This window comes from Rousettus aegyptiacus, unplaced genomic scaffold (assembly GCF_014176215.1).
Source record: "Rousettus aegyptiacus isolate mRouAeg1 unplaced genomic scaffold, mRouAeg1.p scaffold_m13_p_6, whole genome shotgun sequence".
Lineage (NCBI taxonomy): Eukaryota > Metazoa > Chordata > Mammalia > Chiroptera > Pteropodidae > Rousettus > Rousettus aegyptiacus.
In genome coordinates, this window is record NW_023416309.1 from 18863531 (window position 1) to 18885875 (window position 22345).

Genomic DNA, 22345 nt, shown 5'->3' on the forward strand with positions numbered 1-22345 from the left:
AGTGACTTATAATTTTACTATTTTGTAGCATGTCCAAAGGGCATGGACCTCTCTTTTAATTTTAAGGTTTTGTGACCTCTTATTCTTTTCCAAATTCAAAAATAAATCCAAATCTCCTTTTTAAATACAAAATTAAAAATAAAGAACTGATGTCAGCTATATGTTTCTGTAGCCCTACTCATTTTTCAGATTTTGATGTTCCCAAAAAACATGTGAAGTCAGACTGAAATCAACTCTGGATGAATAATTGTAATGACCCAATGGTTTTCTTGTCTCCAAAACTTAAAGTAACAATACTTATCTTTGTGCTCATATTATAAATAATTAGACACTTTTTTTTTATGAGAAAAGGAACACAACTTCAATGAATAAATGAGCTAGTAATAAGGCCTCTAGAAATATTATTCATTGAATGTATTAGTTTAAGACACAATAGAAAATCATTTCTAGTCATGATAATTCACTTTCTAGCTAGACAAAGATAAATAATTATTTTTATTTATTACATGGACTACATACTATATTTAGGATACTTTGCTTGATTAAACATAATTTTTTAAAAGAATACATGACTATCTTTCCCTTCCAGCAGCTCACTGTTACATAGTGAATCTAGGAAGGATGAAGTTTGTGCTATAATTGTGGGAGTATGGAAGGTAGGATGAATTCTGAGTCGGGGCATCTGAAAAGGGTATGTGGAGGAGATATCTGATCCAGGCTTTGATTTATAAGTTTGAATGTGAAAGAGCATATGAAAAGATGGTTTTCAGATGGAATGAACAACTTGCAAATGATTAACCCAAAAATGAGAAATTATTTTCTTCAAGAATTGGATGTTCTTTTGTAGCTGGTATATAAAATATTCTAATAGACATTGAAGAAATAGATATTCAAGGAAAGACAAGTATAAACACATTTATCTACATGCGCAGGAACTGAAATGAACGCCTTCTTCCCTACATTGGCCCCTGATACTAGGACATTCAGGTGGTCTAAGTCAAGAAGGAGACATTTGATTAGAAGGTGCTTTCCATTAAATGATTATGATTCTACATTGCCAACATATAGCCTTGCTGAAAGTAACCCTCTGAAATTAGTACATAATTGTTGTGTAAATTTCTGGTTCAATACTTCAATTATTTATGGTAGCATAGAAGATAAAATAAATTTGGTTTACTTAACTAGAAAACAAAAGAGACTTCACTGAAAGATACAAGGTAGGGCAGGTAAGTAAAGACAAAATGAAAAAAAAAAAAGACAGCTCAGATTGGGCAGGAACAAAGAAGAGTGCCTTAGGGCTTTAGGCGGTATGGCGTTGAATATGCCCAGGATGAGGTTAGGACTAGGAGACTTCATTAACAGTTGTACCAAGAGTTCACACCACTGGGTTAGAGGAAGAGAGAGTAGTTCTCCAAAGGGAAATCAGAGTATTAATGACAGAAGGAGGAATGGATTCTGGGTAAAGGATCAGAAATTTTTCCTACACTTGATTTTCTTGTGTCCTATATATTTGGATTTTTTAACTTTTCTCTTTTTGCTATAGACTAAATGTTTGTGTCTCAAAAATTCATATGTTGAAATCGTAAACACCACAGTAATGGGGAGTGGGGCTTTTAGGAGGTGATTAGGTTATAAGGGCAGAACCCTCATGAATGGGGTTAGTGCCCTTGTAAAAGAGACCTTAGAGAGATCCTTCACCTCTTTTGTCATGTGAGGTTACAGCTAGAGGTAAGGCTGTCTCTGTGACAGAGGAAGCAGATGATTACAAGACACCAAATCTGCCAGAACCTTGGTCCTGGACTTCCTAGCCTCTGGAACAGTGAGAAGTAAATTCTGCTGTTTATAAGTTAACCAGCATGTTATGTTTGTTATGGTAGCCTGAATAGACTAAGCACTATTTCTCAAGTAGTAGTATAAGTCATTTTTTTCTTGTCCCTAATTTGTAAAGCATTTTCTTTGACTTCCTAGCCTTTTCCACATGTATTCAAGTCGTACTTTTTATAGATTTCCTCTTTACATTAACCATCTGGAAGGAGTGTCTACCCAAACAAATGGAAAATTCTGATTTTATATCTGTTTGTTTTCTCTATTTGTTTTTGTGTTTATGCATGTGTTTGTGTGTAGGGAAGTGAGATATCAGAATCACTTGGAGAACTTTTAAAAATCATATTAAACATAACTTCTACTACCTTAACTTCCATCCATACTATACTTCCATCCATAACATACTATATCAGAGTAATTTGGCAAAACAAAACAAAACAAAACAAAACAAACAAACAAACAAACAAAACCCTGGAATTTTCTTTTTTAATAGCTATTTATTGGTGATTCTATTACACTCACCATCTAATTTATCCTACAAATATTTAGAACTGATAATATAGACTTTCTATGGGCCCAACTTTATTTCTATTACTGAGGATATTTGGCATTCTGGATTCTATGACTACTATGAGAAAATCATTGAGAGATTTCACCTTATGATAACAAAGAAGTTTTTAGAATGTGTAACTTTGGACTACCCACAAAGGGAATAGGCTGACTTGCAAAACAGTACATTCTCTGTCTCTGAAAGTGTTTACACAGGAGTTGCATGACCATCTGCCTGAGAGGAATATAAAATGAAAATGAGACAGTGACATTTCTCCCCCATTGAGATACACTGTGACATGATATTACAGTTAACTACATATAAATAATAAATGTACAACAATGGAAATCTCACCAAACATCAGAGTTTTCTTCACATTCTTAAGAAATTGTACCACAGATGAATTTCTGTGTGAGAACTCCTTAGTGACAAACTGACTGACGGGTGATGAGTAGCTGTCCAAATAGTAAGCTCCTTCCTAGAAACGATTCCATTCAGTTGTCTCAGATGACTGTGAGGACAACTAGTGCTCTTCTGAGATTTCAAATAAAACTTGATATTAGAATGTCTAAATATAGCATCGTCTGGTATTCAGTACTTTTAAAATGTAATCTCTTTTCCAGACCAGAACTAAGTAATGATGAAAAGCAGAATTAGGCCTATAGCATGGTAGACCGATTTAAATGTGACTGAGAAAATTCCCAATTCCCAAATATCTTTTTTATAGTTGTCCTTGGCTCTTCCATTGGTTAGTCATTGTTTTGGGTTGGTTATGGCCATCTTCTTGACCTCGATGGAGAGCGATGGACAAAGTTAGTCTAGCTTGCAGGATTCTACAAAGCTAGGTTCCAGAGCAAGGAATTTCTCACATGAAACCATGGCTTAGGGAAGGAAGGGTACCATGCTAAGCTAAAAGATGACAAGCAGGAACCAAGAAGAGGAGAACAAACATTAATAGGATGATAATATATGTTAATTCATTCAGGAATTATCTGGCCAGGGTTTGTTATTTACAACTTTTTTTTTTTTTTTAACAGACCAAATAGGGCAGTAAATCTAGTTGTTAAGAGTCTAGAATGGGACATACATCTGAGACAGTAGAGGGACTGGTAAGAAGGAGAGAGGCTTATGAGATGGGAGCTGATGAAAAAAAGTCACTTCCCTCTTTGTAACATAGCAACATATCGCTGTTTGAAGATTTTTTTTGTTTAGTTTTTGTAATTATTAAATACAGTACAGTAATTATTTTAATAACATAGTTTAATCTCTTCTAAAAATGAAAAAATGTTATGTTCTGGTATTTTCTTTCTAATTTGTAGATATACCTGAGTACCTTCGGCCACATTTATCAAGATAATTTAGACTCTACTTTTCTTTGATTTAGCTAAGGATATAGCACAATATCAGTAAAAAGGCTGGCCAGTCATTTCAATTGTGTTCACGTTTGTGAATACTTTAATTCAGGGCGGCATAAAAAGCACACACATCTTCCTGGTTAATCGTCTCCCTGTCGCTGGTTGGTTTGAATATGTTTCTTTTCCCTGTTTGACTTTTTTCTTCCTACCTATATGGGGTCAGAGGTCACAAACTGGTAATCTATGAACTAAATAAAGTAAGCCAACAGATTCTTAGTTTGGTCAAGGCAGTCAGTTTTTCCTTTTATTTCATTGTGTTTTAATGACTTCAAATGCCTTTAGGTGGGCCGTGCACCCTCATGTTTTCCTGAAGAGGTTACCACCCCACCCCGACCACTGAGTTATATTTAGAATCCATGTTAGTATTCCTTGCATGACTCGTGAAAATATTTGAGTTTGTGGCTCTTGGATTGGATATTTCATTAAATTTCTGTAGACTTCTAAGACTGCAATTCTGTAAAATCGCTTGAGAAAGTGAATGTTCTTTTCCATCCCAATTAGTAAAGAGATAGATGGACTGAGAGGAAATTCATACATGGTCAGGGCTACCAAGTATTAGGCCATCTCCATACACTATATCATTTAATTCCCAAAGCACTCTAATGAGGAATGTATTAGAATGCCCATTTTGTAGTTGACAAACAGGCTTAGAGAAGTTGACAAATTGCCCATGATCAGAGAGCTTATTAACTCTGGGAATTAGGTTCAAACCTCCATAAGCCCTAATTCTCTTAGTGGGCACAAACTTTCCACAAGGCTCTCTTGAATACTGAAGCTTTACACAGACTTTGAAACACTGTCAATATTAGATGTACAGAAGATATCAGATGTCCAAATATCTCAAACTATTTTACAGAATATTTTATTTGCATGCTGCTTTCTTTAACTATGAGGGATTTTCCTTCATGCTGTGCTTGACAACATACTTGACTGCCAAAAGAGCCCCACAGAATTTAGGAATAATTATTATTAGTGGAAATTTGTCTTCTATTTTCACAGTGATGTGACTTTAGAAAATATGTCACGAGTCACTCATATTAGAAATATAAAGATATTTCTGCCATGTAAATTTATCTGTTTTGTCACAGAATATTAGCTATCTTATAAATTTGAATTCATATAAAGTATCACTAGAACTTCATATGCCTTAATCTGGAAATAATACTACTTGATTATCTAGAAAGTTTATCTGATATAGAACAGTTCTGTCAAAGAGAAATTCTGTTATGTCTGAATAAAAGAAAACAGAAAGAGTATTAATATGATAATTAATTGAGTTGAAATCTTTTAGTTGTGTTGTATTTTCAATAAGGAATGTTGTAAAACTTAAGTCTGTTAATATAATAGAAATCATTTGTGTCCAAGATGATTTCCGTGTTATATTAGTCATTGAATTGGCTTGCAGTAAACATGGTGGCTAACTAATGTCCAGAACAAAAATGCCTATTTTTAAATGGAGAAAAAGAGAATAATGATATATTAAAATAAATAAATAGAAAAAATAAAACAGTGGCTATATGGAGCACCTTTTTGTAATTTTTTTAAATTTAGGATTAATAGCATTCTTCTGATTTGACCAAAAGATTGAACCTATAATATTTATTTTATTTTATTTTATTTTTTACTTAAACAGTATTTGAATTTACGGACAGATTTTTTTTTTTTTTTTTTGCAAGTGTAGTGCAAATTATCATAAGGTGTATTAAAGCAATTAGACTGCCGAATTTAACCTTCTGTCAGTGGGGCTTGAAGAGTTGTGGGAGGGGCACAGAAACCACTGTCCTTTTCAAATAATTCACAAATGTGCTAATTATGTGTCGGTTATGAAAGTTGAGGCACTGTGACCTTCAAGCCAACAAAAGACCTTTTCAAGGGAGCCATTTCCATGTACATTAATGTAGTGAACAATGCCCTTCCACAGTTGAATAATGTATGGCTATTATTTCATTATATATAAATGCAAACCAAGGAATTGTTTCACTGTTGATGTATTAAAAGTAATGCTATAAAAAAAAAACAAAGACTATAAATCCATTTCAGTAACATTTTGTGATCTTTTTATATATGTTTGTTATTTGCTTTCATTGCATGCAGCAATATGTGGTTTCTCCTCAACTGAATGCATTTTAGATTTGAACAGTAAAAACTATGTTGTGTTAAAGTATATAATAATCAACAGAGGTATTAGGTATGTTAGAAAAATGATTTTTAAAACAGCAAACTCTTTGCAGCGATGAAGACAATTATGTATTCCAGAGATCAGAGTAAACACTATCTCTATATACAAATACTCACTTGCTAGCAAAAGGAATGTTGAGTAAGAGTGAGGTTCAAAGGAAAGGAAAAGAATCTCATGCTCTTTTTCATGGCTCATGGTATAAAGAAAGTATTTGTAAATATTAGGTTTAGGTAATGGACATAACAGCAGTTATTTAAAAGAGCATCCATGTCACTAGAAGAGAGTGTAAGTTTCAAAAGCAATAATGTATAAAAGAATTTGGTTGTCACTAATGCTTGAATCAAACAGATTGCTGGAATGTCAAACGGTGCCCATGAAGTTGTAGTAGAATATCAAGAACAGGAAGAAGAATTTAATTATCTTCTATTTGTATAGCTTTGCAGTATATTTGATGCTGAATAAACATGAATAAAGATATAGTCATTCTTAATGTAACTTAAGTAGGCATAATAAACCTCTGGGAAATAATAAACCAATTACAAAAGTAAAGTAAACCACAATCATATGAGATTCCAAGAACCTATTAGCATTCAGTCCATAGATAAAATTTTTTTTCAGTCCCATAGGAAATCATAATAGCATCATATTAACGATTAGATGTTGATACCAAGAGATTGTATGGGGTTTACTGATTCACTCCCCAGTCTTTCCTTTTGTTCTAAACAATTTTATAGGGCCCTTTGTTGTTTTTTGTTTTAATAGATTCTCTGAATGCTATCATAAAACAGATACCAGTAACATTTATGAGAATACTGCTGTTTATTACTGAGATTTTAGTGTAGGTATACATGCGCTTTCTTGCCTAGGACAATAAATGTTTCTACATTTCCTTGATAATCTGAAATAATTTTCATTATTTTTTATTGTACTTAAGGTGGCAAACCTTGCTTGTTCCATGTCAACAAATGAAGATGGGATTAAAATTGTCAAAATTGCAGCCAATCACTTGGAAACCTTGTGTCCACAGGTATGATAACTCAGATACTCTTCTACAAAGCTAGCTATAAAAATTATGTATAATACTTTAGACTCTTATACAGATGAAAAGATATTAAAATATTTATTAAAATATTTATTTTAAACACAGAAGTTGACTCATCCTAAGATTATAGTTTATTTTTTACTAATCACCTATTTCTTAGCACATGGTTTTTGTAAATTCCCTGAGGGCCCATATCAGAATCTTGTGAGAGAAAAATATAATTTGAAATCCAAGTGGTACTTTGTCTCCAACAGATTTGATTTATTTTTAGTGATTATTTTGAAACCTCAAATAGAATGAAAGAAACATTTTCTTTCCTTTTATCAAAAGAAAGCATGGCTTTTTAAAAAAAGCCAAGAAATATTTTTTTATTGTTGTTTTATTGTCTTCATTTTCCTGAAATCCGAAGAGCAACACATTTTTAGGGAGTTATATCTAAATGACTAGGAACCTTGTCTAAAATAAGCAATAAATATTTGCTTCCTAATAAAGACCACAAATGTAAGAATGTGAAATGTGGCAATGAGTAGAAATTTTAAGTCTTTGGACACCTGCCAAGATTTTTATTTTACTAAGAGTAAGTATGTGTTAAATTTTTGATTTGCCTCGCTGATGATTTTATCACCAGGGAACTAGTAAGGGAGAATGCTTCTTTGGACTTGATATTAATTAACTAGTAAAAACTGGCTAGAGAAGTGGAGTCTGGAGGATCTGCAACTGAGACCTCACAACCGATGTCAGTTTTCCGTGAGATCCTACAGGAGACAGAATACCGCAATGAGGTCTCTGAAGTGGTTGAATCACTTATACTCCCCTCAACAGTCTATGAGGATTCTCATTTCTCGATATTGTGGATACTACTTGTTGCTGTCATTTTTTTTTAAATGACTTTTTAAATCTGAAGAGTATTAAATAAATCTCACTGGCTTTATCATTTTCTGATTAAAAAGAGACTTTCTTTTCAGATTTATTAACCATCTGGCTTTCTAATTTTGTGAATTGCCTAAACCTTTTTGAAAACTTTTAAAATTATTTATAATGCTTGGGTTTTTAAAAAATATCTTCTGTTGTCTATGGCTTTAAAAAATTTTTAAAACAATATTTTAATTAATGAGGATTTTAAGAACTTTAATGTAAATATATAATCTATCTTTTAATGCCTTCAATAGGTATTTACAGAGCACCTAGCCTGTGCCACGTGTCTGTTTTGTGCTTTGTTAAGGCATTCTTCCAATAAAAGTATTATAAAGTACCATACTATCTTTTAAAAAGCTTGAAACATATAGATCTTTATTTGATCTGAAATTTGTTTTTATGTGTAACGTGAGCTAGAGATCTACTTCATTTTTTTTCTAGTGCTAACCATTGGGCAATATCATGTATTAAGTAGTTGATCCTTTCCTAATTAATGTGAAATGCTACCATTTGTTACACACATACACATATACACTATAAATGTTTCCATTGGTTTATATATACATATTTGTATACACATATATGTATATACTTATACACATATATAATATACACGTACATATATAATACATATATATCAAATATGTGTAATATTTTACTATTCCATATGTAAATATAGATTGATAGATAAATTGAAATATGTTTCAAATATTTATGTTTCTAGATTCTCTCTTGTGTTCCATTGGTCTATGTCTTTATCCCTGCTACAGTATTACAATGTCTTAATTATGGATTTATACTAAATCTTAATATCTTCTAGGCAAATTGGTGCACCTTGTTTTTTTCTTTAAATTATTGCTATCTTATTTTGCTCTTTTATGTAACTCTTAGTAGCAACTTGTCAAGTTTGGCGAAAATACATGTTAGAATATTTATCGAACATTTTTAAATGTTTTAAATTTTAGATTATTTTAGGGAATAATCACTTTTTTAAGATATTGAATAGTTTCATTAATAAACATGTTTTATGTATCTCTATAATTAGAACTCTTTTTTATGTCCTTTAGGGATTCCTTAAATTTTTTATTATTTATTATAAATCCCATGGCTACATACTGCTGATTTCCAAATTTTTCTCTCCAAGCTAGAACACTTACCTAAGAACCAGACTTAAACTAGTTTTCCCCTTGACATTTCCACTTTAATATCTAGAAGACATCTAAGACTTAAAATAGCCAAAATGGTACTCTAAGTTTGTCTGTCCCCATCTCATTCTGCTTCTTCTTCAGTCTTAGTAATTTTAATTAATGGCATGGTCGTTCTTCTAGTTGCTCTAGGGAAAAGCCTGTAAATTCATTCAGTAAATGTTTATTGAATACATAGTATGTGGTAGGCACTATTTATGCATCTGGAGGAAAATAGTAAAAAAAAAAAAAAGCAAACAAAAATTCTTAACTTGGTGAAGCTTATAGTCTAATGATTTCTATAGGTTGTTTTTTCTATTAACAGGTCCTATCATTTTCACCAAAAAATATTGATTTTGAATCTATATGCTTTTCTCCATTCTGTCTGTCAACATATTAGCCTATGCCATTATCATCTTTATCTAATCTACTTTCTACTTTCTATATAAAAGCCAAAGTAAAATTGTAAAGATTTTTTTTGTAGCAATTACTTTCCTTAGCTTTTTACAGTGAAATGCAAAAAAATTTGTATAGTTTAATCAGACTTATATGAACTTCTTATTGCCTAACTTCTGGCCCCATCCTATATTATTTTCCTTTCCAATCATGAGATTTCTGTTTCTAGAACACAGCAGGCTCCTTTCTACCTGAGGGAGCTTGCACTTGGTAATTTCCCTTTGCCCTTTTCTCATATAGCCATATAGACAGCTCCTGTTATATTCAATTTGTGAGGACTCAGCTCAAACATCATCTTCTCAATTCCCTAATTCACTCCTGCAGGTATATCCTACTATGTCATCATATTTATTTCTTTTAGAGTCTATCACAACCTGAAATTATATTTTATATTATTTGGTTATTTTATTGTATATTTTTGCATTCAAACATAAAGTTCATAAAGGCAATAATTTAGTCATCCGTATTCACTACTTATATATCCTGTACCTAACAAGAATGCAGCTATATTGAATATTCAACAAATTTTTGTCCAATATATAAATGAATCATCTAGAATGATAAATCATTTGACGTTCATAGAGGGCAGCGAGGCTTTTGGAAGAATCTTTATAATACTTTTTCTAAAATGGTGTGTCTTCTTTCTGACAACATGAACAACATAGTGTAATTAGTTTTAATTGCAACCGATGAAAAAATATCTTTAAAATGGCTGATTAGTATATAGTTGCCAACCAAGGGTGAGGCCTGTACCGGTGGGCTACAGTGATCCTCTTGTCCTAGCACATTTCAATGTTTTACTAGTGATTTGGATAAAATTATAGAATAAATCTTTTTTTTTTTTTTTTTTTTTTTTTAGTTAAAAGTAATAGAATAAAAGAAATAGGTGAAATAATTCAGTCATAAAGAATTTGGATATTCTAGAAATGGACTAAATCTCAGTATCCAGATGAAATATAATATATATAAATATTAAGCCATATATACTGAGCACTCTAAAACAAATTGCTAAGATAGAGAATGGAATAAATATGGCTTAACAAAAACAGCCTCTGAAAAGCTTAGTAGTTTTAGTTGATAGAAACCTCAATGTGAATTACCAGAAAGGTATAGCTGTCAGAAAAACTAGTATAATTTAACATTTTTTCATCAAAGAATAGTTCTAAAACTTATTTTAGTCTTCTCTATATGTCAACATTATTTTTTAAAATGGTGTTAATTTTATAGTTTCTTGAATTTCAGAATTATTATGACTGTAGTACACCCCAATTGTGTGTGTGCATGTACATGTGTATAAGTTCCACATTTGCAGTATAAATTGACATAAAATATCCACATATATTTAGGTCCACTAATTCTACTTCCAGTAATTTATGTTACAGATATATATATATATGCACATACACAACAGTCTATTAGCAAGGTTTTTATGCAGCTTTATGTGTAATGGCAAAACCCAATTTAGAGTCAACCTAAATTGTAGGTGCTAAGTTGGCTCAGTTTTTGCGTGGAAGATGCCCAAGATAAGTGAAAAAGTAATATTTCACATGAATAGGTATAGTATTCCATTTATTGTGAAAAAAAAGGAACAGAGCCATATGTTTAGGTAGTCATAGAAAGGTTTTTAAAAGGTCTTCATGAAAGTTGTAATAGTGGTTACCTCCAGGAGATGAGGTGGTGGATAAAGAACAAGGAGTACTTTTATATTCCATTTTATTTTTTTAAGACTCTTAATTTAACCAGAAATAGATACTTTATGAATTTCTGAACAAAACCCAACCAATTAAAAAAATTCTCTATTGATTCTGGAGTGAATAAGGTTGAGAAAACACAAGGTCAGGAGTAGCTGATAGGGTGGCACTTAATTCCTTTTTTGTTAAATATATTGTCTTCACCTAGGTTTCAGTGAATTGGATCATCTTGGTTCATACTGTGCCTAATGGAATACAGCTATAATAGTTTGTCCAGTTACAGATGTCACACTTCAAAATAGAATTGTCACTTGGAGCATATTTAGCAGAGGCTATCTGAAATAGTGACATGATTTGAAACAGTGTTATCTGAAAAATTTATAAAAGCAACAGGGAATTTTTAGCCAGGAAAAGGTAAGATGGAGAAACATGATCCCTGTCATTAAATCTTTAAAGGGCTATGATGTGAAAGACTTTCTGAAGGACCCTGAGGGACAGAACTACCACCTATGAACAGAAGCTAGAAGGATACAAATTTCAGCTCAAAATGGAATTAGTTTTCTAACAGAGCTATCTTGAAAGAGAGAGGATTTTGCTGAGAAGGAAAGATTTGTAGTTTCCCAACTCCTTTAAACACAAGGAGGGCGACAATTAGACCAAGCTATTGTATAGGAGGCACAATAGCTTAGGTGAGAAATTGGCCTACAGGCCTTTTAATGTCCAATTCTGAGATCCTTTCTAATGAATCTGTCTTTTATGTAAAGGAGATAATTGTATCTGATGATAGCACTATGAAATACTCTAGCTGTTAGAACTCTTCCTGGTGGAAAGCTAAAACTATTGATAGGGATTAACTCTTGTTACATTTTAACAAGTGACTTGGAAGTTAAATATTTTTCATCTGCATATGGCACAAAAGTGAGAAAGATAGAATTCAAGGTACAAATATGTTTATAATTTGGACTAATGTTTGAAAACTCATGAGCTGAAATTTCATAAGGGTAAATATAAAGTCAGGGCTTTAGGTTCAATAAAATCTCTTGCCCAAGTGGATAGAAAAATCATTGTTTATCAAAAGTACCTGGGGCACCAGGAGTTCGTAGAGACATTTGTTATCTAGTTCAATAAATTCCAAATAATATACTGTACTATAATAAAATCAGGTCAATATAGTTAGCATTTTTCATAAAATAAAATTTATTCAACTTTTTATTAGAAATCTATGTACTTTCTACTTGTTTGATATTCATCTAAAATATTTGATTTATGAAATAATAGTGAAAGCAAATAACATATTTTCATATTGTTATTTTTACTTAGCAAAATAAAACTTTTCCAAACCTATTTGTTACTTCCCTTTCCTTCTACCTCCTTCTTTCAAAAATACTCGCAGCCTCAAAAATTTAGGAAATTAAAATTATTCATTTAGGTGACCCAACTATATAAGTCAGTAGCATGATATAGAGATTATTTTCATCTTTAAAATGATTATATGCTTAGCCTGTGAAATAAGGGAAAATCCCTAATGTACCCGACATGGGATTACTATGTCTAGAATACCATGCTGTGTTCAGAATTTGTACTTAAGGGGCAGTCAGGAAAAGAATGAGTAGTTTTAAGCCATAGTGAACTACTTCCTAATCACTTTTATTTATGTGTTTAAACAAAAGGCAAATAGGCTATGCCTTGTCAAAGATAATAGAAAGAGCATTTCATTATTGGGTAGTAAAGGTGTTTATGTCTTGTGTCCTTTCCATAAATAACAATTTTTAATTGATAAAAATCATGGTGAAACTTAGGATATATTCCTTCTGTTGATTATAGTTACATTCAATTGGACGGACTCTCACAAGAGCTTAAATGTTCCAAAGTCAAATCAAGTTTTCTAATCACTGTTACATTTAAATCAATATCTAGTACAGCTTTGTTATATCTTCTTTTATTTATCCCTTTCATCAAATGTTATTCAATGACCTGACAGAGCTAAAACATCTTCCAGAGACATCTAGTTTATTTTCAGTGATATGTTTGGAAATATATTTTTATAAGTTGCTTATTGGACATCAATAATTACTTACTAAAAGGGCTATATATTGGCTGTGTTGAAAAGTAGGAAGGAAAGTCCACATTGCTCCAGACACAGAAGCTTGTAAAATACCAAAAACCAAAAATTGCAAATAATAACATACCTGGTGGAGAGTGTGTACTGGAGATTACCTGTATTCATATTTAAATATAGAAAAATATAATCTATATGGGGGGATTTTTGGTCCTCTAATGTATCCTAAGAATAGTAAGCACTCAGTACATATTTATGGAGGGAACAATTATATCAAGTACAAACTTATTTTGCATGTGGACATTGACAGGTAGGGGCTGAAAGCCAGTACTATTTCTCACACATCTTTGTTCTTTAGGATGTGTAGAAAATCCCAACTTCTAACCAAGTAATAAAAAGTCTCAGTATGACACTTTGTCTGATTGAAGTGCAAGGCATATGAAGTGACTGGCATTATCTCTTTCTGCATGGACAGGATTGTTTCATTGTAACAGCAGCTTCCCCTGATTAAGTTATGATGTGTTACTGTATTTAGTACATGTTTCAGTAAGGGCATTGGGCTATCTCTTTCAAATGGAAGAACATGTCCTGATTTGTATGGGGTTTTTGTTTGTTTGTTTTTGTGATTGAGAAGCTGTCATATCTATGAATTGAAAGCACTTAATTTTCTAAGTATCAAGCTCTAGGGAAACAGATATGTATTCTTTCATCTTCTGTAGACCATTATGATGAATGTTTTATTTGTAACCAAACAATATAGGACTCAAATAATCAATTTGATATAATCACATTTTTAAAGAATTACTGGATGTACCTATGAGAGTTGTGACAGGTCTTTTACAATACCTAATTTATTTCTTTTTCATCAGAGTATAGCAAAAAATACTCTACAATTTTGGAAACCAAAAGTTGTGTAAGACTAGGAAAAGGCTAAAATGAGGTAATAATTTTTTAAAGCTGATTATGATTGAGTGGTTGATCCTTAAGACTGTCTATGGTGATTTAAGACTAGAAAAGAAGCCTAGGATTAGTCTTTTCCCGGTGATAATACTGTGAGATTTACGGACATCAATAATTACTTTTAAAAGGGCTGTATATTGGGTGTGTTGAAAAGTAGGGAGGAAAGTCAAGGTTGCTCCAGACTTTCCTCAAGCACTGAGACAGCTATGAACACAGTTGCTTGCTGAGCCTGGACATGAGGCTCTGTGTTATTGTACTATTATTATTCTATATTCTATCTCAATTGCACAGTCAGTAACTCCTTTCCTCTCATTCCAAGGATCATTCCATGCAACAACTATTAGCTGAGCACCCACTGGGAACATCCACAAAGCTAGAATGAGCCAAAGGCAGGGAATAAGGATTCATAGGGTACCAAATGAGGCATTTCTGTGGAATAAGAAGGGCTTTATCTAAGAAAATCTGAGGTGATGTGTCCTGGAAGATGAAATGGAAGTTGTGGAAGAAAAGTCGAAGCCATTACATTTCAGTAGGGAAGTGGAACCAAAAATTAGATAATGACTTAAAAGTAAGTAGACAGAACTGAGTATGATTTAATATGCAGGCCGAGGCAAAACTTTCAGAATTAATTAAAAACCAGAGAGTCTATGCTTATGGTGTGTGCCATGATATTAAGTATGTTAACACATACTTAATTTGCCAGCCTCAACAATGTCTAGTCATAAAAGGAAGTAAAGATGGAGCTTTACTTACATTAAGTTTCCGAGAGAGGAAAATGTATTATCCAGGTAGAAATGAAATGGTGTTAGAGAGTAATAGGTTGAAAGGCCATGGGAGTTAGAGAGAGATTCATGTCAGTTAGGGGATTCAGGAAGGACTTTCACATTTTCTATTGGCCTTAAAGGATAAGCAAGATATGTAATTTTTGGAAAATATGAAAAGGGCATTCTAGGCTGAGGAAATAGAAAAGTATGTAACAGAATTTTTAAAAAAGTGAGTAATTGAATCTGCCTAAGCCACATTGTTTCTTAATGGGGTGGGGGTGAGGGAGGCTGGCACTTTGTGTGGAGCAATTCTTTGTTGTGTGGGGTAGGCAGAGTGGTAGGTCTCTACATATAGAAAACCCAGAATCTACGACTCTATTTACACAACCACCACCTACCCCAGCCCAGTCTTTGTGATAACCAAAAATGCCTCCACACATTTCTAAGGCCCTCCTAGGAGATTCTGCCCCATTTGAGAACAAGTGGAAGGGTATAGCTATGGAAAGGGAGAGACTGAATACACGCTTGACACAGAGGTTGCTGTACTTACTGCCAAGCAATAGAATTCATATTTGAAATTTAGGAGAGGATGGCAAGTCACTATGACTGGTTTTGTGTAGGAAAATGACATCATCACAGCTGTACTTCCTGGGAATTAATCTGGAAACTATGTGTCAACTGTATAAAAAAAAAGAAATAGGCAGGACTAGTGAAGAGATTATTTAATGTTACATGAGAATTCAGAATTCGAATAAAGGACATAGGAATAAAAATTGATACATGGGAAAAATTATAAATGGACTATATAAACTGACTAGAAATTGAAAACAAATTATATGATGGTAATAATGGAGGCAAAAAAGGATACATTTATGGGTCTTAGTCTGGCACCTGGGAGGTGGTTCTATTAGGAAAAATTAGAAATATAATGAAAGCAGAGTCACTTTAGGACAGAAATTAATATATTACTAGTGTCCTCAACATAAAGCTGAGATTGCAAATGACACATACAAGAACTTGAGATATCATAGCTAGATATGGCAGTCATTCATGTAGATGTGATGGTTGGAGCCGTACATGGAGAACAAGATTGCTAAAGAGCAAGAGAAAATAAAAAGATGAAAAATGGAACCTTAAAAACGCATCTAGGAGAGAAAAAGGACCTGAGAGAAGAAAAAACAATCATCTAAGTAAGAGGAAAGTCAGAAAAGTGTGATTCCGTGGAAACACCATGAGTGGGACACATGAACACAGGGGACACCACTGCCACATGCTCCAGAAAGATCCGGGGGGGCGGGGGTGGTACTGACATGTTCTGATGGAGCTAGAAATTAAGAAGTCACCAGTGATCTTAAGAAGTTTAGGTGACATTGTGGGAAAAAAGCAGGAGAGAGTGGAGACAGATATATTTCTAGATTTTGCCCTCTACAAATTGAAAGATGAACCTACTGTGGAAAAGAAAATCTTTGGGAAGCCATACTTTACAAGCTTTTAACATAGAGTCCTACTATACTTTTTACGTCCAGTAAATTTTTCAATGTTGCTTTTCCTCTTCACAATCTGTTTAGCACCTTATGTTTTTAAGCAATTCTAGCAGTTTTAAGTATGTTTTTACTCAGTGAGTGCAGGTTTGTGGAGCTAAATATTAATAGGACCTAGCACAAATTTTTGATAACTAATAAATAAAAGATCCTGGATTTGCAGGTGATTAATGCTTAAATAAATCTTAACTACATAGATTTAAAAAATAAACAGCTATAGAACTTTAGATACTACTATGCAATCCATAATATTTTTAATTGTTATCTTAATGTGAGTCTGAAATGAGATATTTATTAGTATGGTACCAGGATATTTAACCAAATGAAGAATATCTGGAACTATTTCTTCCAAGAACTTTGCCTTGAGGATTAAATGAAAGTTATCTGTGACCATATGTTCTGAAAACTTCTGAACCCTGTCATGACAATCTCACTGACCTAAAGTACCTTATACAAATCTAACCAATTATTCTCTTTCTTGTGCTGTAATTAAGTTTCCAAATTATAGTCCTACAAATGAAAAAATCTGAGCTCTAATTTTGTGTTATAACTCAGTAGTCCCCAACCTTTTGGACATCAGGGACTGGTGCTCCTATGAGAATCTAATGCCTGATGATTGAGGTGGAGCTGAGGCTGTGATGCTAGTGCTGGGGAGTGGCTGCAAATAGCTTTGCTAGGTCACTGCTGCTTACCTCCTGCTGTGTTGCCCAGTTCCTAGCAGGTCATCAACCAGTATCGGTCCATGGCCCAGAGGCTGGGGACCCCTCTTATAACTGACAGTGCCATTGATTCCTATATCTCGGTTTAGATCCAGAGAGATTTCTGCATTGTTTTAAAGAGGAAAGTGTTCCAATTCCATGTTCACGCTAAACCCAAGGCTTGGGACAGGCAAATGACCCCCAGTATTTTGGAATATAAACTGGGTAGAATAATGATTTGGGAAAGTCAATATTAAAAGAGCAATGGAATAGACTTAAGAATCATTATTTTTTGATTTTATAGTTCATGTTCTAAAGCTGCATTTACTGACAGTGCTTCATAAAATAAAACATGGTGTAATTTTGGGCCACCAGGGAGAATAGTACAAGGAGAATTTGAAACAATTTAAACAGACATACCATTATCACATGTGCTCAGTATAAAAGGCAGAGTACAAAAACCAGATCAAGGGGAGAGAAACAGAACTGTGTTGAGATACAGAAACTGTAAGATCATTGATTTATAACAGAGAATGAGCTAGGTTGGACAATTTATGAGAGTCAAAATATTGTTTTTAGTAAACAGCAAGGTATCAATATGGCATTGCATAGTTTATGTTTTTAAAAGTAAATTTAAAACCTGTTTTCGGAATAAAATTATTATACCACAGTGAAATGCCTCATCACCTAATGGAAGCATGTGTTTAATACCCTATAAAATAAAGATACTTTTTTTTTTTCCTAATCCCTGCTCTTTGAAAACTACTTTAAAGGCCTGAATCTGCTTCTGAACATATACACACCTTCTGAATATGTACATGCCTTCTGTGCAGGGTACATGGTAATGTGGGGGCACAGAAAATATAACTTTCCTCCCACCTTCTAAGTTCTTCTATCTGGGATAATAACCAAATTTAACAGAGGCAAACATGGAAAAATGTCCAACATTTATTTTACAGATATACATGCAGGGGTACCATAATATACGAGACTCAGTATTGGCAGTTGAGATTTATATGCACTTTTGGAGATAAGAGGAAGGAGTGGTGGCTGGTTGCAGTTTGAGACTTCAAAGGGCAGGAAGGCAATTGATATGAAGATCTAAAAGCAAATATTTGGTAAATAAATGTTCGCTGAGCCATCTTTAACAATGGGACACAGAGAAGACTGAATTACTAATGGGCCTTGCTAGGTTTCTATCACATACCAGTTTATATTAAACTATATTTGTCTATGATGATATCTCCTTTCCTGGAGTAGGTCCTCCATCAAAATTCCTTTTAGGCAGTTAGGAGGGAGTTTAAAGGTGTTTTTTTTGTTGTTGTTGTCATTTCCCCTGAATCTTTTGTTTTTAAAAACAAACTTAAAATCAATATCCCTAAAGGCAATTTTGGGGTGTCAGGCCACTTCCCTTCAGTAACAAAGTCCATCGAGAAAGAGAGGGCCATCCCTCATACATCTATGATGTGGCAAGTGATTTACCAGTGCTATCTTACTTAATTCTTGTAACAGCCTTGTGACATAAGAATTATTGGACTCATTTTACATTTAAGAAGAAATTCAAAGATGTTAAGTGAGTTGCCCAAGGTAATGGCACCAAAAAATAAATACTTTAGGATTTGAATACTAATATTCTTTTTGGTTTTGGAGGAATTATTTCAACAGTCAAGAGTTTTACCTTGACTTTTTTTTTTTTTTTACATGTAAGAAGAATTTCTTATTTGTATAACTCTACAAAGAACATAGAGGTTTTTTTTTTCTTTCTATTTCTCCTTATAAAAATGGTGATAAAGAAAATCTCCCAGAAACCTTTCTTTTCAACATTGAGTCTGTAATGCTTTTTGACCCTCATGTATTTAGGACTTGCTATCTCAAATTCTAGGTCTTGGGTTCTTCACAAAGGATAGCAATATTATTTGACATTTATGTATCACTTTATTATTAAAACGGGCTTTGCAATTTCTTGAAGCTATCACACTCAGTAAGGTTCAATGCCAGAAAAGGTTGAATGGGTTCTATAAGATTACATTACAAACCAGGGGAAGAGGTGGAATATAATTTTTGCTCTCTAAAATTATTCAGTTAACATCTTTGTCTACTTCACAAATTGAGCAAAAAAGATGATGGATCAAAATGTTAATCATGTCTTTTTAATATAATATTTTCAAATATTTAGTAGTCAAAGCTTTTGGTTAAAAACAAAAGGGTAATTTTATGGGCAAGTAGCTAGGTATAGAAGCACATATTTAAGATAACAGAGCAATGTTTGATTTTTTTAAACCCATACGTGGATGATGCTAGAATAATTTGAGTTTAAAATATTGAATTGTTTCAAGTTACGTATTCTTATTTTCTTAAAAAGGTATTTTTATAATAGATCTCCCTGCTTAGGATTCATAGCAATATACTTTTTCTTTCTTTCTTTCTTTTTTTTTAAAGAACTTGCTATCAAAAAAAGTACTCCCCAGAACATTAAATCTTTTATCAGATAATGGAATTATGTAACCATGTACTTAAGAAAATAAAAACACCTATAGCCAGTTTCTAGACTTTTCGTAGTGGAACATTTGATTTCTATTTAAAGTCTTTTTTGTTTTTTTTAACCTTTTTAACAACTCTTGTAGTCTTATATAAGTAATATTGCATTTTCCAAGCAGTATTTTTATATAGAAAAACATGTTTATGGATAATATAATAGTGAGGTAAACCATTTTAAGGAAAAAGACATTGGCCTCTAGATAGGCCTAGCACTAGTCTGAGAGTAGGGGCCCTCAGATAGGAAAGCAGACTGTAACGTGAGGCGGCCTAGGGAAAATGAGTCAGAAATCTAGGTATATCTCAGCTTGTGATTGTAAATCTACCTGTCATCATTTCAGAAAGAATTCATGGTTGTGTCTTAAGCAAATACTTATTCTATGACCTTAGAGGAAAGTGTCTACTAGCCAAGATTTGCCGTTAGGTTAATAAATTGATGACAGCCACCTCCCTACTGAAACCCTTGTTTCTCTGTGCTTAGTACATTGTCAACTGCCAATAAATAATAATTATGATTTCTGTTTCTGCCAGATGTTTCCTATAAATCATAACATGCAAAGGCAAAAACGTGAAAGCCATTCTGAACAAAAGCATGATTGAGGTGAGATCATTTGTTGCAGTTATTTGTAGCCTTTTTCAAGAAAGTTTTCATAAACAAATAGTTGCTAGAATGATCTCACTGGGAGGCATGGGGTTTTTAACTTACATTGTATGTAGGTCACCAAGTGCTTTTTTTTTTTTGGACCACTTAGCACAGGAGATTCATCTGTTTATTCTACAAATGTGTCTTGAGTTCCTGGTTGTTTTCTAGGCACTAAGGATAATATACCAATGACAGTAGGTAAAGTGCCTGTTCTTTGGAGCTTACATTCTATATGAGAGGTAAAGATAATAAATATGGAAGCAAGTACATAAACAAGATAATTTTGGGTAAAAATCACTTGTATATGCCAGATCGGTTCTAAATACTTTTAAATTTATATTAACTCATTTAATCCCTATAATAAATCTAAGTGGCAGATACTTTTATTTACATGTTTTTTAAAATGAGAAAACTGAAGTTCAAAAAATTCACATAACTTGGCAAGTCAGAGAGAGAAGAAGCTGAGGAGCTAGGATTCCAACTTGGGCAGTCTGGTTTTGTCACCTACCATACTGCATGGTACACTAGAAAGAGATTATAAGTGGAGGTAACATTTGATTTCATAGCTTTATAGGAAGAAGAAGCCAGCCATGTAAAATTCTGGAGAGAGAACTTTCTAGGCAGAAGAGACAAGTGGAAAGTCCCCATATGGGAATGAATTAGACCTATTTGAGTGAAGAAGTATGGGATCAGGGGAAGAGAGGGGAGGACAAGGTAGGCACTATATCTCGTAGGGCCGTGCTAAGGATGGTCTACTAAATCAGAAGCCCTGGGTAATGTGGCCTGGCTGCATTTTGACAAGTTCGCCAGGTAATATTGATGTGTGCTACAGATTCACGTGGGAAAGTGGTATGCTAGAATGGCCTGGTATAGTGTCTGGAGAGCAGATTGTGTGTGTTTCATACCAACTCTGTGTCCTTGGTGGTTTGAAATTGGCCATGGTGGAAACATATATTTCAGGGAAACCAGGAATCCTTAAATATTACATATTAGGGCTCTCCTCCCTCCTTTAGTTCTTTATTATTACTACTGGTAAATTCAGTAGATCTGGGGTGCAACCTGTGAATTTGCTTGTCTAGCATGTATTCAGGTAATGCCGATGCTGTTGGTCCTGGGCCTACATTTCAGACCAAATTTGTTTTATTCTTCTGTCATATTTCTCAAATGTTCTCCTTTTCCTTTCCTTTTTTTTTTTTTTTTTTTTTTTACACTTCTCAACTGGACAATACACAAAATTCTTTCGATATATTTTCATCTTCATCCCCTATAAATAGAGAATTCGAAAGTCATAATTTCCATTTTATTTTCATTACCATATTTTAATCCAGATCATTATTACTTTTAATCTCTTATTACCGTGGCTTTTTTCCATGATAGTCTTCTCTTATTTATCTGTCTGACATAGTTACTCTGTGCAGACTCTTTAGTGTCTCCCTCTTTTCTCCTTCCACCTCAAATATAAGGTTATCCAATGTTTGCTGTTGCCTCCTGCATCAATTCTAATATCTTTTCCAGGCTTAAAAACCCAGCACTAATTGCCAGGTGTTTTCCACCTCACATCAACATGTATCTTTTTCTTCATCCTTTTAATACACCTATTCTACTCTTATGTCTAAGCTTTTGCTCTTAACCCTGTAGAGACCTGACCTGCATTTATTTCATTCCATTTCTCTTGATCCTCCATATACATTCTGTCTGTCTTAATCATTCTAATTTAATGATATATTTTACCAACATGCATTTGACAAGGTCTGTAATTATAGCTTTGTGTCCAAGACAGAAAAGTGGAGGCTGCATGTTAGTGTAATTAGAGAAAATGGCAGCAGGTTAATAGGAAGAGTTTTAGCAAAGAGATCAATTTTATCCTGAAGGAAGTTCTATACGATTTA

At 33.2% G+C, this 22345-nt stretch overlaps 1 protein-coding gene across 3 annotated transcripts in view; it reads left to right on the forward strand.

The window, feature by feature from the left end:
• The window catches only part of CTNNA3 (catenin alpha 3), a 1366626-nt gene that overhangs the window by 843999 nt on the left and 500282 nt on the right, over positions 1-22345 (forward strand). For all 3 annotated transcript variants that reach the window (XM_036222548.1, XM_036222546.1, XM_036222547.1), the window contains exon 10: positions 6903-6995. In XM_036222548.1, the coding sequence (XP_036078441.1) occupies positions 6903-6995 (93 nt within the window). The remainder of the gene's footprint in view (positions 1-6902; positions 6996-22345) is intronic.